The sequence below is a fragment of the Phlebotomus papatasi genome, chromosome 1, assembly GCF_024763615.1.
Source record: "Phlebotomus papatasi isolate M1 chromosome 1, Ppap_2.1, whole genome shotgun sequence".
NCBI lineage: Eukaryota > Metazoa > Arthropoda > Insecta > Diptera > Psychodidae > Phlebotomus > Phlebotomus papatasi.
Window position 1 is genome coordinate 111,726,727 of NC_077222.1, and position 16,788 is coordinate 111,743,514.

The window sequence follows — 16,788 nt, forward strand, 5'->3', positions numbered from 1 at the left end:
TGTAGCGAAATAAAACCTCATATTAAAAAAAAAACTTTTTTTATTTAAGGATCTGTTGAAATTACCGTTTAGCTGATTGGATTAGTTTGTAAATCTTGCTCTCTCTTTCTTGACTGCTCTAGTCCCAATGTAATGTAAAACATAAAACCGATACATACAACCAGAGAAAGTACATTTCCACCATTTGGTCCTGGAGGTTGGAATAACGCTAAGACGGCGGTGGACGCAATGGGGGGAGGGAGGGAAAGATCAAGAATGAGATGAAATAAATTAGAAACAATTCAATTATTATGGATGTGTAGCTTTATATGAAAGTATAAGCCAATATATTTCTGAAAAGCAATAACTTCTTCCAAACTTGTTAAAGTTATTGATTTCCTATAAGCGCACAACTTTATTTTTAAGAAAAATATCGAACCCTTATTTCATATGAATCATTTCATTTCTTTTATCATTTCATTTCAATTATATTTTCAAAGTTTAACTGAAAAGTTTTGTAGTGCATTAAAAAGAAAAGAACAAAAAAACAATACAGTAGAGTTAAAATGTTGCACAACATAAAAACATTTCTGCGAGTATGACAGAGAAATTCCTCAGATTCTAAATAGAAATCAATTTCATTTTATGTTGAATTTGAAGAAGTTTTGAAAGATAAACTTTCGGTTGACATACCAAAAGAACTTTTATAAGATTTTGACATGAAACTTAATATTTCATTGGAATCTTGCATGTCACAAAACTTCTAGAAGATGGTAAAATTTATTAAAACAACATCACAACATCATGATGCTTCCCCGCAACAAATCCACATTTTGCTTTTCACCTAAACTTGCCTTCGAGAGATTCTACAAATCGATTGCTGAAAATGCATTTGTGCGTGAAAGCTTTGACTTGAACATCCCTTTAGTTTGGGAAAGTCTGTTAGGGTACGGAGGAAGGATTAATTGAAGAGGAAAGAAAATGCAAATATTTTTTAACACTGGAGTGAGCAAAGACAGAAAAAAAATGTCGAGTTATACAATGGATATTTCCACTAATGAGATCTCAGACATTCAACAATATATCCTACTCCATCCAATTCATTTGCCTTGTTCCCTTCCTCTGCCATTTCATTCAGTGTCTCCTGTCGTTTTTTTTGCCCTGACCCTGGTGCTCACTTCCGCTCAACGAGCTTTTCTGCACTCAAAATGAGGTTTTCCATTTCCTGCGTGCTCCACAAGAGACATCGAGGACACTGCTGGAGTCCTTGGTGCTTATTTGAAAACAACAATATGAGTATGTACATTTCATTGCTCGAACCGAAAGGGAGAGCTGTATGTATAATTCATTGATTTTGAGTTTTATTCGTTATGTCGGCTCTAATATTGTGTTGTTCCCATAGCTCAATAGATAGTTCTAAGCGAAAGGTTCCCAGCTCAATCCTCGTTAGAAGCACGAATTTTTCCTGTATGTTTTAGTGATAAATTTGGGGATTACTCGTTATAATTCACGCTAGTTCGAGCAATCCGCGAATTTTCTTCGCCATTAATTTTTTTTTCACAATAACTTCCGGGATGATTTACATCCCGAGGCATTCCTCACTAAGGACTCCAAATGCACCAAGGACAAGAATATCGTTGTATTTTCCACAAAACACTCCGGAAGGAGACCAGAGAAAAAGTGTAAGCAAGTTCTTTGATTGAATTAGAACACGCTTTTGCAACTTTTAATTAGACTTAAATTCATGAGATTGAGTGAAACGCGCGAGCTGAAGCGCACCAGCTAGCATGAGGAAACAATAGAAGACATTTTATCGCCACTCATTCCCCAGTTTTCCTAACCCCAACCCCAAGGGTTGGGGTAGCTGAAGAAGGTGAAATGAAGACACCATGAGTTTCATGTACACAGCACTTTGCTCCAGTTGAAGACTTGGGGATAAAACAGCAGCTACCACCCTTACAGAAGCTAATTACCATTTTGAGACAACGAAGAGACAGAGAGGAGCAAACAGCGAGACGGAGTTTTCCACGGTGTCACACAACTTGATTGACTGATCTTCCGGCATAAATTTCATGCCACTTGTTCACCCTCAGCAACACACAAAATAATTATTATAAATTTTAACAAACTGCAAATGAACCTTTTTCACTTCTTCAAGCTCAACTTCCATTTGCAGTTCGGTTTTCTCTTTTAGAACAACATCTTGGTAAATTCTTCTCTAAGGAATAACACCATAACTTTAAAGAAGAATTCAGAGTTGGCGATCCCGAATATAATAGATACAGATTGATGTTTTTTAATTACTTTTAATAATCTACCATGCAGTGACCTTAAAAAATATTGATATGGCTAGTAAAATAAATAAAATGATTCAATGTTGAGCAAACTTTTAGCTAACACATTCATTAAATACAAATTATGAACAATTTTCAATGCATTAATTACATTGTTTATTTTGCAAGAATTGCTGAACGCAAGGTCACATAACAACTTAATGTACAATCGCATGACTACCTAACCTACCCTATCGCAACTGTGCAACGCCTCGCATTTATTGGTACTATTCATTTTTCAAACTAATCAAACAACAACAGTGGTGAAATTAGAATCAATTTATAACCAATTTCTTGTTTCTTCTGTTATTTTTTTTTAGAGCAACTTTGAATTATTTTCAACCCATTTATATTAGGTGAGATTCTTAACAATCTCACCTACTATAATCCTAACAAAATTTCATGTCGTCCGATCGACCTCAAATTTGGCCAAAATGTGTTTCAGCACTTCCTGATCACGAATATATGGGGGGCTAAGTTACGTTCCCGGCCGGCCGGCCGGCCGGCCGCTCTTTGGAGCTTAATAGCTCCTAAACTAAAAAAGATATCGACTTGCGGTTTTCGGCAAAGGTTATATATCGGGTGAAAATTGCAACTTGGTGCATAGACCCCCCACCCCCCACCCCCCACCCCTCCTTCCGCCATTTTGAAGACCCCCCTTTTTTTGTTTTCTCAATAGCTCCGCCCCTATGGCATTCAGCGGACTCAAATTTTAGTATGTTATAGCTGGGCCTTAGAGCTTTCCATCAATACCAAACTTAAGGTCCCCCGACCCCCCTGACCCGAGCTATAAGGGTCCAAAAAAAATTTCTTAAAATGGCCATAACTCCGGTTCTAATTGTCAGAATTTAAAAAGTGAGGGCTTTTTGGAAAGCTCTCGTGAAATGCCACTTCCCCTTCTAACATCGCAAGTTCATAAAACCACCGCTAGGGGCGCTTTTTTTAAAAAGAAAATTTTTAAATCTTAAAAATTAAATAACTCAAAAATTCCATTGTGCATCGGACTGAAAATTTAGTATGTTGTAGCCGTTGATTATACCTATCAAACAAAAAAAACCTTAAGTCGATCCATAACCCCTGACCCGAGCTATAAGGGGTCAAAGTTCGAACATTGACCGGCCTCTATCTCCGGTTCTAATTAACATAGCGACCTAAATTTTACCTTTTTGGTTTCGTCTCGATGAGCACTTTCAGATGGAAGTTCAAAAAGTCACCATAGGTGGCGCTGTGATAGCGTCAAAATTTATCGAAATTCAAAGTCACTTTTCTCAAAAACGGCATTGTGCAAGTTAATGAAATTTTAGTATGTTGTAGTCCAGTCTAGGACGTTTCCAAAATGGTGCGTATGCGCGCTGTGGTTTCAATAGAACCGGAGATATGAGGGGTCAAAGTTCACGAAATTCAAAAAATCATATCTCCGGTTCTATGTGACCGATTTTGATGAATGAGGGCTTAAACGAAAGATCTCACCAAATGCTACAACTTTCTAGAATGTTTGAACTTCGTGGGACCAACACCAGGGGCGCCACAGTCGAAAAACCAATTTCAATATCACATAACCTCAATTATCTCGACTGTCGCTAAACCGATTTTGATGATTACTTCAACATAATTGTAGAGCACATTTGTCTCTACATTTCGTCCATACATCATTTTCCGCTCAGACTACGCTATCACTCCGATTTTGCCGTTTAAGTGTGAAAAAATTGATTTTTCCCATAATAACGCTTTGAAATCACTCAGATGCCAATTTGACTGCCTCTACTCCACCAAGACACTTAAAATAGGGGTTTAAATGGAAAGTCCCGCAAAATACAACAATTCTTTGATATAGTTGAAGTTCAACAAATGACTACTTGGGGCACTCTGGATGAAAAAACGAGTTAAGAAACAAAAAACCTCGCTTATCTTGGCTTCTGAGTAATCGATGAGATCATGTTCTATGGGAAAATTATAGAGAACATTCTGGTCTACATTTCACCCATATAACACTTTTCTGTCAGTTCATCCAAATCCTTGACATTTTGGTTCAAATACAAAACTTGTATAATTTCACGAATTTGGTTCAAGATAACTGAATGGCGTCTCCCTACTTCAGCATCAAATCAAATTTGCATGCACTCCGAGTTAGCTCACGTTAAGAATCTCACCTACATAAGCCGGTTAGGATTATCTGTCCCTTTTTCTTCGAAAGCCTTTTCGCGCCAATTTAACAAAAACGCTACATTATTAAAATTAAAATTTTTTTTATGAAACTTCAATAAAATTTAAGGAAAATTAGTGTTAAATGTCAGAAGAGGAAATTTCAATGAATAATTTTAAGAACACAAGCCAAAATTCTTGCTTTTAAAATCAGGTTTAAGGTTTTTTCAGAGTGTATTTTTTATATTAGGCTTTATACCCAATATCATGAAAGCAATTACAAATTATAAGTTTGATTTATTAAGTGATTTACAAAGTTTGTTTGTGACTTCACCAATTGGACAAAGAATAACGATATTTACCAAAGCAAACACTCTCCACCTTCAATTGTTATATTTGGCCAATAGAAGATTTAAATTCGATCACAAAAGAAATGGAAAATACCTTAAACGGATACGTTTTGCTTTAACATTTATTTTTGTCACCGGACTGGTGCCCAAACGATAAATGATACCAACTTGGGGTATATGAGAACCCCTTCATAAATAATCTAGACTTTTACATAAATATATCTAGACTTTGATATCTTTATTCTGCCCCCCTACACCCCTTGATCAAAATCAAGTTATTTCGTTTATTTTGAAAAATTCACAAGATTTTTTTTTTAATTTTCGAATATGTTATGGAGCGGAAGAAGCCAAAATCCTGAAAGCTAAAATGCCGAAAGCTAAAATCCCGAATGTTCAAAATCCTAAAAGGGTTGAAATTATATGGAGGATAATGTGTAGAATAATTTCCCAAGACGCAAAAAATTGCCATTTGCCTCCAGAAAGCGCCGGTGCAATCGTTGGAGTACCTATGACACTTTTAAGAATTCGGGATTATGCTTCCGGGATTTTGACTCTATTTTGGATTTTGGTTCGGGAATTTGGCTTTTGAGATTTTGGCTTTCGGGATTTGGACCGGGACCCAGTACATGCCTATATTTGCTCTACAAATACATATCTATGACCAAAAAATTCTTCCTTTTATTTAATTTCTCTTTTTTTTTAATATAACAATGCATTGAAAATCATTTTTAATCATGGCCTTTAACTGAATGAACAAAAGCATTCTATCTCAACAAGTGTTGTATCTCATGAGGTATTATAATAAATTCTACTAAGTAACAAAGTACCTTTTAATAATCCCCTATTTTCCTTCATACCCTCCCATTCTCTTCAGTTCTATGATTATTTACCCAACACCTCAACTCTGTCCATGTGGAAAATGTTGCGGAATTGTGAATGACGGAAGAAACATTGGGTGAGATTAAGTGAAACTTATAGCAAGAGAATGATTCCGAAGAAAAGCATTAAGTGCGGTAGAAATTCATTTTAAGTTTGTCCTGCGTTCACTGTTGAACAAGATAAACATGCGGTTTTAATATTTGGGGTGCGAGAACAGCACATGCCTTATTTGAATTGCTTAGTGGCTTTCATTGCACTCTCCTTGCCGCAAAACTTTTGGCATAATTTTCTCTATTTTCATCCTAACCACTGGACATGAACTCCAAACGGAAGTCTCTGTGGGTGAATGGTGGAAAAATGAGGAAAAATTTCTGGCATCCAGGAGTGTGAAAAATTGAATGAAAATTAATTCTGGAAGCACTGCATTTATGTCATTTTCACACTTTAGCTGAGAATCTACTTTTAATTCTTCATGATCCAAAGCACGAAGCTTACTTTATTGCTCGAACTCAAAAAGACTGGAATGTATAATCCACTGATTCGCCATTACTACCATATTACCAATATCCAGCAACCTCTGAAAGGTTATACTTTAATAAAATTAAACCAACAGATATCGCGATATTTGTACATTGTCGCGTGTCTTTGTTATAGACATAGAGCTCAAATGGTAAAAGATATTGGCTTCAATCATCGTTGACCCCACCTTTAACTCAAGATATTTACTGAATGTCTTTATTATTATAGGGCTTTTTTGTTTCCCCATTTTCTGAAGAATTAGATGACGAAGGTTTCACTCGATTTTTTCGATTTTTCCGAAGTTTTTTTTAATAAAATCTTATTGATGGCAATAAAGATTTTAATAATTAGTCTTCTACCCTATTTTCCGAGAATCTCAGTATTAAATTCATAAAGAGATACCGGAAAAAATTGAGTAGTAGAAGACTTCCGTCATCAAAAGCTTCAAAACCTTCCGCTACTCTAAGAAAGGGTTTGTTAATCTAAAAGAAATGTTCGTCACTTGATTGTTGAAAAATTGCCAGAAAAATGTTCTGACAAATATTGGAAAACATCCTTAGACAAACTATAAGCAAATAAATGACCAATTTTTATATAGGTATGTAGTAGCATTCAAGTCAAAATATCGAACACTTCGCGAAGCAAAAACACTTTTCATTCCTTTTTTGGAGTATTCACCATACAATTAACCTGGAATTTTCGAGTGAATGGCTAGAAAGAATTCTTGAAAATTGTCTTGCAAGAAGTTCTTTGGAAGATTTTCTTTTTGTGAACCCGGAAAAATCAATTGGTGAATTCTTCTATATCGCAGGTGCATCAATCAACGTGAGAAGTAAAAAAATTACAAGTCAAATAGGAATTTTTCCTAAGAATTTGCATAGAAAAATATAAGAAAGTTTTCTCAGTGTTGAAGAAGAATCAAAACTTTATCTCCAAGAAAATTTTTGTCATGACAATGGAGAAAAAAGTCTTCACGAAGAAGCATTATGCTAAATACCTTCAAAGAACAAACTTTATCGGAAAATCTTTTCCATAACTACCATGAAAAAATAACCAGGACACCAAATGCAACTCAGTGAATAATCATTAATTAACTATTAATTTGCTGATGAAAAACCACAAGAACTTTGAGCTTTTTCTTTCTTTCAAAACACTAATATTTGTTGTGGGTTATTTTTCTTAAGCAATAAAATAAATATTCTTCCTCTTTTTTTATCACGACAGAATCTTTTCTTGGTGAAAATTCCAGAGATCCCTATTGAGATAAGAAAATTGTACTTTTTTCATCTCCAATTCAGCAAAACGTTGGAAAGGAAAAGGGGCTAAGAATGAGAAAATTGTACTTCGTCTTCCAACAATTTACAAATTTTCCTCCCATCAAATGCTATAACGAAAAGTAATAGTTTCCCGAGGGTGTAATTGAAGTGGAGCATCGAAAATATTCTCCAAGAATTTCTGCACCTTCCCTGAAAGAAAGCTGTCTTTTTTTTTCTAAGAAAAAGCGAGAGAGAGAGAAATACCCGTGGATGTTGAATGTGAAACTCCCTTTGGTGATGAAAATCTTTTGAGAGTTTTACTGACAGAATACAGCCAAAATCGATTTCATGAGTCGCCAATCTTCCCATCATTCGTTTTATTTATTTTGTCTTTATTTCCCATGTAACTTTCTGCATGATTTTATCCTTCAAACATGCTGTTAACATTTAGGTTCCCTTCCCCAATGAATGGGGGCTATTCATTCATTTAATTATAACAAGGGGTATGTATCTATTTAAAAGGTGACGCCAAACCGTTTTTTTTAACAGTGGTCTAAGATTTCAAATTCAATGGCGCTGGCAGACCTTTTCAATTGAGTGAAATTCAATCGATTGAAATTTTTTCCTCTTACTCTTTTAAACTGAAATTAGATATAGCTCTCTCTTTCTGTCAAACGAAAATTGAAAATGAAATTGAAAACGAAATTGAAATTTCAATTTTCATTTGACAGACAGAGGCAAACATATGTTATTTTAGTTTGAAAGAGTAAGAGGTAAAATTTCAAACGATTGAATTTCACTCAATTGAAAAGGTAAGCCAGCACCAGGTTCCAAAATGATCAAAAACTCAAAATCTTGTTTTTTACTTTTGACCTTGAAAAACCGTTAAGAAGAATGATTCAGTTTCTTATACAGACGACATGTCGTAAGAAGAAGGAGGTACATGTTAATAATCTTAACTTAAAAGCAGGAGGGGGCTCCCGAAGTCCGAAATATTTATCCTTAACCGTTTGACCTCTAGGCATGGTAACGGCTTGACTGCCAAACAGCATCACAGATACCGTCTGAAACACGAACGAAGATATGTTGAAAAAATGGAAATTCTGGGGGCATGAAAAAATAGAGGAATTATGTATACTGCTCTGTCTGTATAATTTAAGCCATTTAAGCAGTAAAAGCATTGTAAACTTGGTTATAGTTATAAAGCTCTCTCTTCAGAGTAGAAGATAAAAGCCCCTTGGTGCACCACGGTCGATCGATGCAAGTACTTGGATGTCACCGAAAAAGTCATTACAGACATAAATTCTAATGGCTTCAATATAAGTCTTTCGTGTGTCGTGTCAAATGCGGAATCATGAGACATCCACGTAAATCTCTGCAGAATTCAAGCTCGACGTTAGCATCGAATTCCGCAATGGTATTTGCAGTTTTGTGCTGGGAAAATGAGAGTATACAACAAGGGAAAATCGACCCCGAGAGCATTATTATCGCAACGACGTGTCCCCCGCAGGTACATACTATAAGATGCTATCTCTGACGATAAACAGGACGGCCTAACGATCCATTCCGGATGTTCACCTTCCAGCAACAGTCAATTTTCGTGTCGTCGCCACGATATGCGAATTGTTGCTCTGTAGGCCCCCAACTGGGCTGAATACGAATTGAGAGGGGTGGAAAATTTCATGGGAATTTTTACTGACTACCACCCTAAAGCTATTCATTCGCGGGCGAAAAATTGCCCTTTCCGTCCATAGAAAGGATGCTCAATCGATCGATTGCGATATTTGCATCTCAAAGAAAAGTTCGTAATTTTTGTAATGGAGATGTACCCCTACAATTGAGCCAGAAGCACCTAAAAGTAATGCCCGAGAGGTGGAGGAGGATATTTAGAATCCCTTCATCTTGCTATTTATTCATACCTTCAAACTCTTTCTCTGAACATTCTAACCCATAAATTGGGAAGTAGCCATTGAGTTGTTCTAATTTTATTCTAACAACGTAATTCTCACGTAATATCTTATTAATGTGCAAATTTATAGAAATTTCCTTTGAAAAGTCTTCTTTAATTGGTTTCATGATAAACGTTGTAACTTTCAGAACTTTACAAAGTCAAATGTTATGATATTTTTTGCGCTACGATTAGAGTGATTTATAAATGGGAAAAATCAAATAAGTTATAAATATTAAATTTTATTCATAGAAAAAAATCTAAATCTTTCGGAAAATGTGCCTAATTTATACAATTACAATTAATAATTGCGTGCAAATTTAAATAATATATATGTAGTTTCATCCCCTTGCTAATGAAGATTTCACTAATTTTAAAAAACTATATTTTTTTATTCCTCATGACTCCCTAGCAATAATAAGAAAATAAAAATAGTCCTAAATTATGTATTGCTTATATTTTATTTTGTGCTAACTAAATATGATTTTTTGGTGGGCATTTGAGCAGTACCTTTTCAAATTAACAGGTTAATAATACAAAAACAAAATAATATTATATTTTTGGATTTGATCATTTTTTCAGAGTATGCAAATAAAATTCGTCGATTGTTTAAATTTAATTCGACACTCTTAAAGCCACAAAATCTGGTAAACCAAAGAAAATTATAACTCTGATACTCCAATTATAACTTAACTCACCCCTTGCCCTTATGTGATTACCGGCATTGAATTCCTGAAACTTTCACTTATTTCACATAGTTATCACGTCAGACATTTTTAAAAGCATGCTCTTTTGAGTTTTTCTGCAAATTTTCCATTGAGAACAAGAAACCAGATACTTTTTCCTCTTTTTGAACGGGTGCTTGGGAGACTAAAGGAGGAAAAAGGTGAAACCGAGGAGTGAAAGGAACATAGAATTTGCTTATGAGAATGAGATTATATTTCCGTGGAGGCCAAAAAACAAACATACAATCAGATAGTGTATCAGATGACTTAGGTTCAGGGGAGAACTAGAGCAATTCCCCGGGGACAAGCCAATTAAAATTATTAAATACGGTCACAACCCTTAACAAAATATTCCGCAGCATTTTTATCTTGGGCCGAAGAGAGAACAAAACTCCAATCTCCAAGTTCATCCCCATTTTGCCACTGAATTTGCCATCCATGACGATGTTATTGTTTAAACATTTAACACAACACTTGATACTGTGTAAACACTCTCTTCAAAATGATGTGGAGATATTATTTCATCTCCCTTTTTGCTCTATACAGCTTTTTTCTGTCCCCATCTTTGGGGTTTGAGGGTGGGAATAGACACTCCACTTACATGGAAATTTTAATAATATCACCTAATGTAATCGTATAAAATTCAATGTCCAACGATAAGGCTCAAACTTTGCCAAAGCATTTCTCCTGTACCTCATGGAAAGTTTGTAAGTTTAACGAAAAAGAAACGTAATTAATTCTGAATTACTGAACCTTAGCAAAGCTATCCCATTTGGCCCGTTTGGCCTATGAAACTTTAAAAATTAAGGAAATCTATAAATTTCGAACAATATTTATCAAAATCAACGTTAGAATATTTTATAATGAACGCTTTCATAAAATTATACAATTGTCTTTAAAAAAACTCAACTATTTCAGAACTAAAGTAACTAATATTTCTGTCAGTCCACATAACCAATCTTACCTACAATAAACTGATTTAGGTTTATTACCGGCTTTACTGGTTACAAAGGTGAAGCTCTCACCCATAAATGGAATTGTCTGGCTGCCCTCAATTAATGTCCACCCCCATTTCACACATTTTCCTCTTCCGCCCTTTTTTAAAGCCCTCCCTATCCCACCCTTGGACCCATTTTGCACCATCAACACTCTATTCTCTTGCACTCTTAGGGAGCTTTTTTTTTTAAATGTTCATGTCGCCATGAGCTTGTGAATGCGACACTCTGCAATTTTTCATCGTTGCGTGCAAACAATGGGATTCAATTAAAATGGACATGAGGGATGGCTGAGAATGTACTCACCAGAAATTCCAAGCACACTGTCTTCACTCAGCAGGTTGTCCCAGATGGGAAGGAAGTTGTTGTAAGTGAGTGTCTCCAGTTGATTGTCGTTCAAATAAAGAGACTTCAGAGCTGGAACCACGGTAAATACACCCTTTTCTAGAGATAGCAACCGGTTATGTCGCAAATTCAATCGTTTGAGGTTATTCAGACCATCAAAAGCTCTTTCGGAGATTTTCTATGGAAAGAAAAATCAACAAAACTTTCATAAATTTCAAAGAGTCAGAGGAAAGTTTAAGCTCACTTAATCCCTAAGATTAACTGTGAAAATTACGTGTATACAGAACATATGGGTTAAACGGAAACAAACATTATAAAAAATCTACCGAAAACTCCACCAAAAGCACATTAAAATTAACGAGCGACCCGTTGCTAAAGCATACATTATACTTGATATATTTTATTTTATTTTTTCGGAAGGGAATTATGCTAATTTCGAATCCAATTTTTGGCAAAATTTCAAATCTTCTGGCATCATTTTCGCTTAAAATAGAATTAATGACGTATTTAATGCCAAGAAATTTCATTATTTTCATATTTTCACAATTACTTGTATAAGGTATTAAAAAAGTTAAAATTGGCAGTGAATAAGCCTAGTTTTTGTATAAAATACAAGACATAGTCTAAAAAAATTAAACAAAAAATACAAAATGTCATTAAGGCCAGTGTCATATTGATCATCAGAGCCTAAATGTTATTCGCAAATTCACGCATTTATCCATAACATATTGTAGAGCGTGCAGCCTATTCGACACATGTCAACCCTCGTCGACGGCTGCAACCCACCAATCCCAATTCCTTATTCCTTTAACACGCCCAACCCCTACCATCCCAAGGCGGGTGCTGAAGGTTGCTATATGGTGCTCTTGTTGCTTATGGCAATTAACATCAGTACTTCAGTGAGTGAGCATCAGTCGCCGTGGACAGTCACTCTCAGGAAGTTGAAATAAGGGTGGCAAACCTCAGTTCCCCATTTTCCCTCTATAAGTTTGTATTGTATTTAGGTGAGCCCCATTTGGGGCTTACAAATTCAGAAGTGGGATCCCCATTCCCCAAAAGTGGATCGCGAAAAGAACAGTTGAATTAATTGTTACAGTTGTTGTGTTGAGACTTTAGTTAATCGTGCATTGTGGTCGTGATGTGTAAAGTCCAGTGATACTACGAGAACACAGAAGATAAGATGGAGGATTCCTGTCGAAGAAACTGCAGATGATTGGGGAGTCCAAGAGAGATCACTAAGCCAACGCGGAGGAGACATCTTATTGTGGAGCCAGGAGATGGTGGAGCGTTTAGAACGAGTGATTCTTCAAGAGAGTAATTGTGAGAATGGAAGTCTCAGTACAGAGAAATCATCGGAGAAAGATTTTCAGATAAGTCCATTCCAATTAAATTTCTAGAAAAAGTTATTATATTGAGCAATCGCAGCTACAGTAACACAGATAGCTATCGATATCATAATCCGTGCCATTTCATAGAAGTATATAGTTCACATCAAGAATTGATTTCAAAGAATTGCAATACCATCAAATATTTGACGTGTTATCATCAAAGGAAAAGTGAGGGATGATTTGCTGGGAAATTTGTGCAAACGATAACTAAAAATTATAAATATCATCTTGAACGTGTTTTAAATTTACTATGGATCTAAATCTAAATCATGACCACAAATGAAAAGTTCTTCAGTGATAATTTCGAATACAAGTCCTCCATAACTTCATTATTTAGTTGCATCTGTGTTATAGTCTTCAAAATCACTATTAGTCCCATTTTGATAGATAATTGTTTTCACGTCCCATGACCACATCTTTACGGAAATACATAGTGATCAATTTAATAGAAAAGGTATTAATCTACATTTGAGACAACTATTTTAATAGATCGAACGCGAGTTTTTCATGATTTACCAAGAACCACGTTTAGTGCGCAACTCAGTAAATTTATGATCGAGATCAGAGGATGTTAGCAAAATAATTTAAAAGTCTGTAGGGCCATGCAAGAGAGTTATTTCGTAGGATTATGCAGGTTAAATTAAAATTTTAATTGAGCAAAAGTATTCTGCGGAACATTAGCAAATAATCTTTTCGTGGCGATCACGTACTTAACACCCTGTCGATGACGAATAAATATCGGAAAATTTAAGAGGTCAACGAAAAGCGAAAATTTCATCTAGCAATAAGATTATAACATTTCGGATTAGACATAGAATAATTGCAAATGGAACTTAGAAGCTGTGTCGATGAATGATCAGTGAGATTGATGTGTGATAGAGGGCCCTCGAAAGTGTGTGTGAATGAGGTTTTCCATTGCAGTTGTAAATTGAATCAAAATTGGGAATTTGAAGGAATTCGTATAGATTTGATCTTAGGAGAAACCATAATTTCAGTTGTATAGGCTACATAAGGTAAAGAGAAGGACACATTTTAAATTGAAGACGCGCCACAATTATAAAGGTCAGATGTTTATATTGATATCTGTAAGTGATAAGACGTTTGATATTAAATACTTATCTTCAGAAAGTTTACGCGATCACGAATCAATACCACATATGCTTCACGAACATTACCGCGATCACGGAATTGAAGGACATATTAAAATATTAAAAATTGGAATTCATAATGATAATGTTGAAATATAAGAAGAAAGGAGAGAAAATGATAAAGATGAGTAATCCATTTTCGAAAGTATGGGAATAACCCAAAATAAATAATGGAAGAGAAGAGTACAAACTTAGGTTTACGATAGGGGCTATAAAATATTGAAATATTTTTGCAGACAAAAAGACCCGACGCGTCGGCAAACTTAATGTTGCTTTGAAAGGATGCATTAAAGAAAATAGTTTAAATGAGTTTTGTAATTGCTTAGACCCAACTTAATGCGCATGGGTTGAGGGGTGAAAAACAACACCTAATTCAGGGATCATAAAATAAATGCAAAAGGATCGATGAGCAAATTGGGAAAACCCAAATGTGTTGCAAGGACCCATTAGTTCAAGCGCCTTATAGAAATGAAGTAATTAGGTTTTTCAAACAGACATACCGACAATGTTGCAATTTATCCTACAAAAAGGTTTTACAGTTTTACAATGCACCACTCATTAGGCGGTTCTTGGGATTTCCGGGATGGTCAGATACTTGGGTCGAAAACTTATCCCTTGCAATAAAACCCACATAAATAGATATGCGTAATGCTTTTAAAATGTATACAGCTGCATACCACATTTTTCACAAATTGTAAAATATATTAGACATCGGATAATTATTAACGAAACGAAGGATCTTCGAAAGAACATTATGTCGTGACACCATGCCGAAGGAACTTCCCCAACTACATGCAATTGGATCTGGTCAATCAAAAAAAGGGAATATTTTAGAATAAAAGGAGTAACTCAAACTTTAAGGAAGCGGATTTCAGATGGCAGATATATGATAGATAAATAAGACGGGTAATTTACGGTTATATAAGTCGAATTCAGTAACAATTAGATAGTATTTTGAAAAAAGCCTTAATATTAGTATAGTCTATTTAGGATTCTTAATACATACGGGAATACAGGGCTACGTAACATAAAGACACTAAATCGCGTATAGATCTAGGTTGAGTACGATAGGGAATATAATCACACGTAACCATATCGACGTTTATTTTAGAAAACATTTGCGGAATAGAAATTTACTTCAGTTGTGCAACACTCGCGCAGAAAATATAGTAGTTTATTGATTGGGAAAGGCTTTGTCGAACCATCTACATCAACAGAAGATCGTAATTCGTTCAGGCGATATATGGAAATACTACAGATGGACTGTTCGTATTTTGAAAATGACTCCTTAGAGACTGATAGATCATTATTGCGAGAGAAGGAATTATCTAAATGGGAGGAATAGGAACACGCTGTCATTCGGAACATTAATGGCCTTTACACACTATAATGAATGTTCGTCAATAGTTGCCATATTGAAGTAAATTGTTGATGCCAGAGAAAACTGTCAAAATTTCTTCAATAATGTAAAAGATAGATATCACTTTCTCTAGCGTGTGGATCTCATAACAGTCACTGAATGAATTCTTCGTTTTGAATTTTTTTCAATCATAATTTGTTTACATGGCACAGTGAAATTACATGAAAAGGAAGTTTGTCCTGGATTTTACATGAAGAGAGAAAAAGAGGTGATCAAGTAGAGAACATGTATGATCTTCCACGAAGCTGGAGCAAATATGCGAAACCTATTTGTAAGACCGTCGGGTTATGCTTACCGTGTTATGCAAGATAATAAAGTAACTAGAAATTGTTTTCCGGCAAAGATGCGTATGTCAATTGTACAGAAATGGCTTATCCAGTATAATCTAGGTTTCGAGAGATATAATATGTGATAGATGCAGATGGGTTAAATGTTAAAGAAATCCGAAAATTTTGGGAGTTATCTAAGAATATCTCAATATGACGTGTAAGCAATCTAGCATCAAAGCATTTATTGCGGCATCTGAGGATTCATTAAATTAGACAGATCTTGAAGGAAAAGAAGGTTATTTTTGATGGTCGGTTTTAAAATAGTCAAAGGACTTTTACAGTATCTCGGGGATATCGAGTAAAACAGTTAATGTAAAGAGAATCCCGACGTCTATCGCATGTTGTAATTCACTAGAATTTAGTAAATGGAAAGTAAAGTCTAAAGAAGTCTTAAGAATTTCAAATCTATGAATCAGTGATATTGTATTACACTTTATGGGATCAATATTTTTAGTATTCAGAAATCAAATCATATTAAAGGTACACATTTTTAGGATCACGGGATAATGAGGAAAAAACCTTTTTCAGCTGTCGAAAGTGCACAGGTAGAAAGTAGGACAACATATTCATTTAGGTTGACGGTTGAAATATTCAAACTTTGAGTTGAAAATAGTATCGCACGGATTCGCAAATAGATGGCGTTGTGTATGAACTAAACAGATTCTATGGAATCCAATAGGAGTACAAAAAAAGTAGAATGCTGACGGGGTTTCACACTGAGGTTTTAAGGGAGATGGTGTACGAAGTAATAACAGTCGTTACTATAACACGACATAGATGACACATAGGGGTACTATGGAAAAAGAAATCATAATTGTGAAAATTCTTAGACAACGTCATATTGTGTATATAGACATAGTACGGACAAGATCATAATAGAATTAGACATGAACCAACTACCACAACGTATACGTTCGGAGGTCTAAAGCCAACATTATGTAGAATAATTTCCCACGCAAACTAACTTTTGTTTTGTAGGCGTGCTTCTGATGTTTCAATGAGAACGAGTGAGATCTAGGTATGTTCGGTTCG

At 35.2% G+C, this 16,788-nt stretch overlaps 1 protein-coding gene across 1 annotated transcript in view; it reads right to left on the reverse strand.

Moving 5' to 3' along the window:
• LOC129798789 (connectin-like) overlaps positions 1-16,788 on the reverse strand; it is a 129,476-nt gene that overhangs the window by 12,460 nt on the left and 100,228 nt on the right. Inside the window, exon 4 of the mRNA XM_055842137.1 lies at positions 11,433-11,649. Coding sequence (XP_055698112.1) covers positions 11,433-11,649 — 217 coding nt within the window. The remainder of the gene's footprint in view (positions 1-11,432; positions 11,650-16,788) is intronic.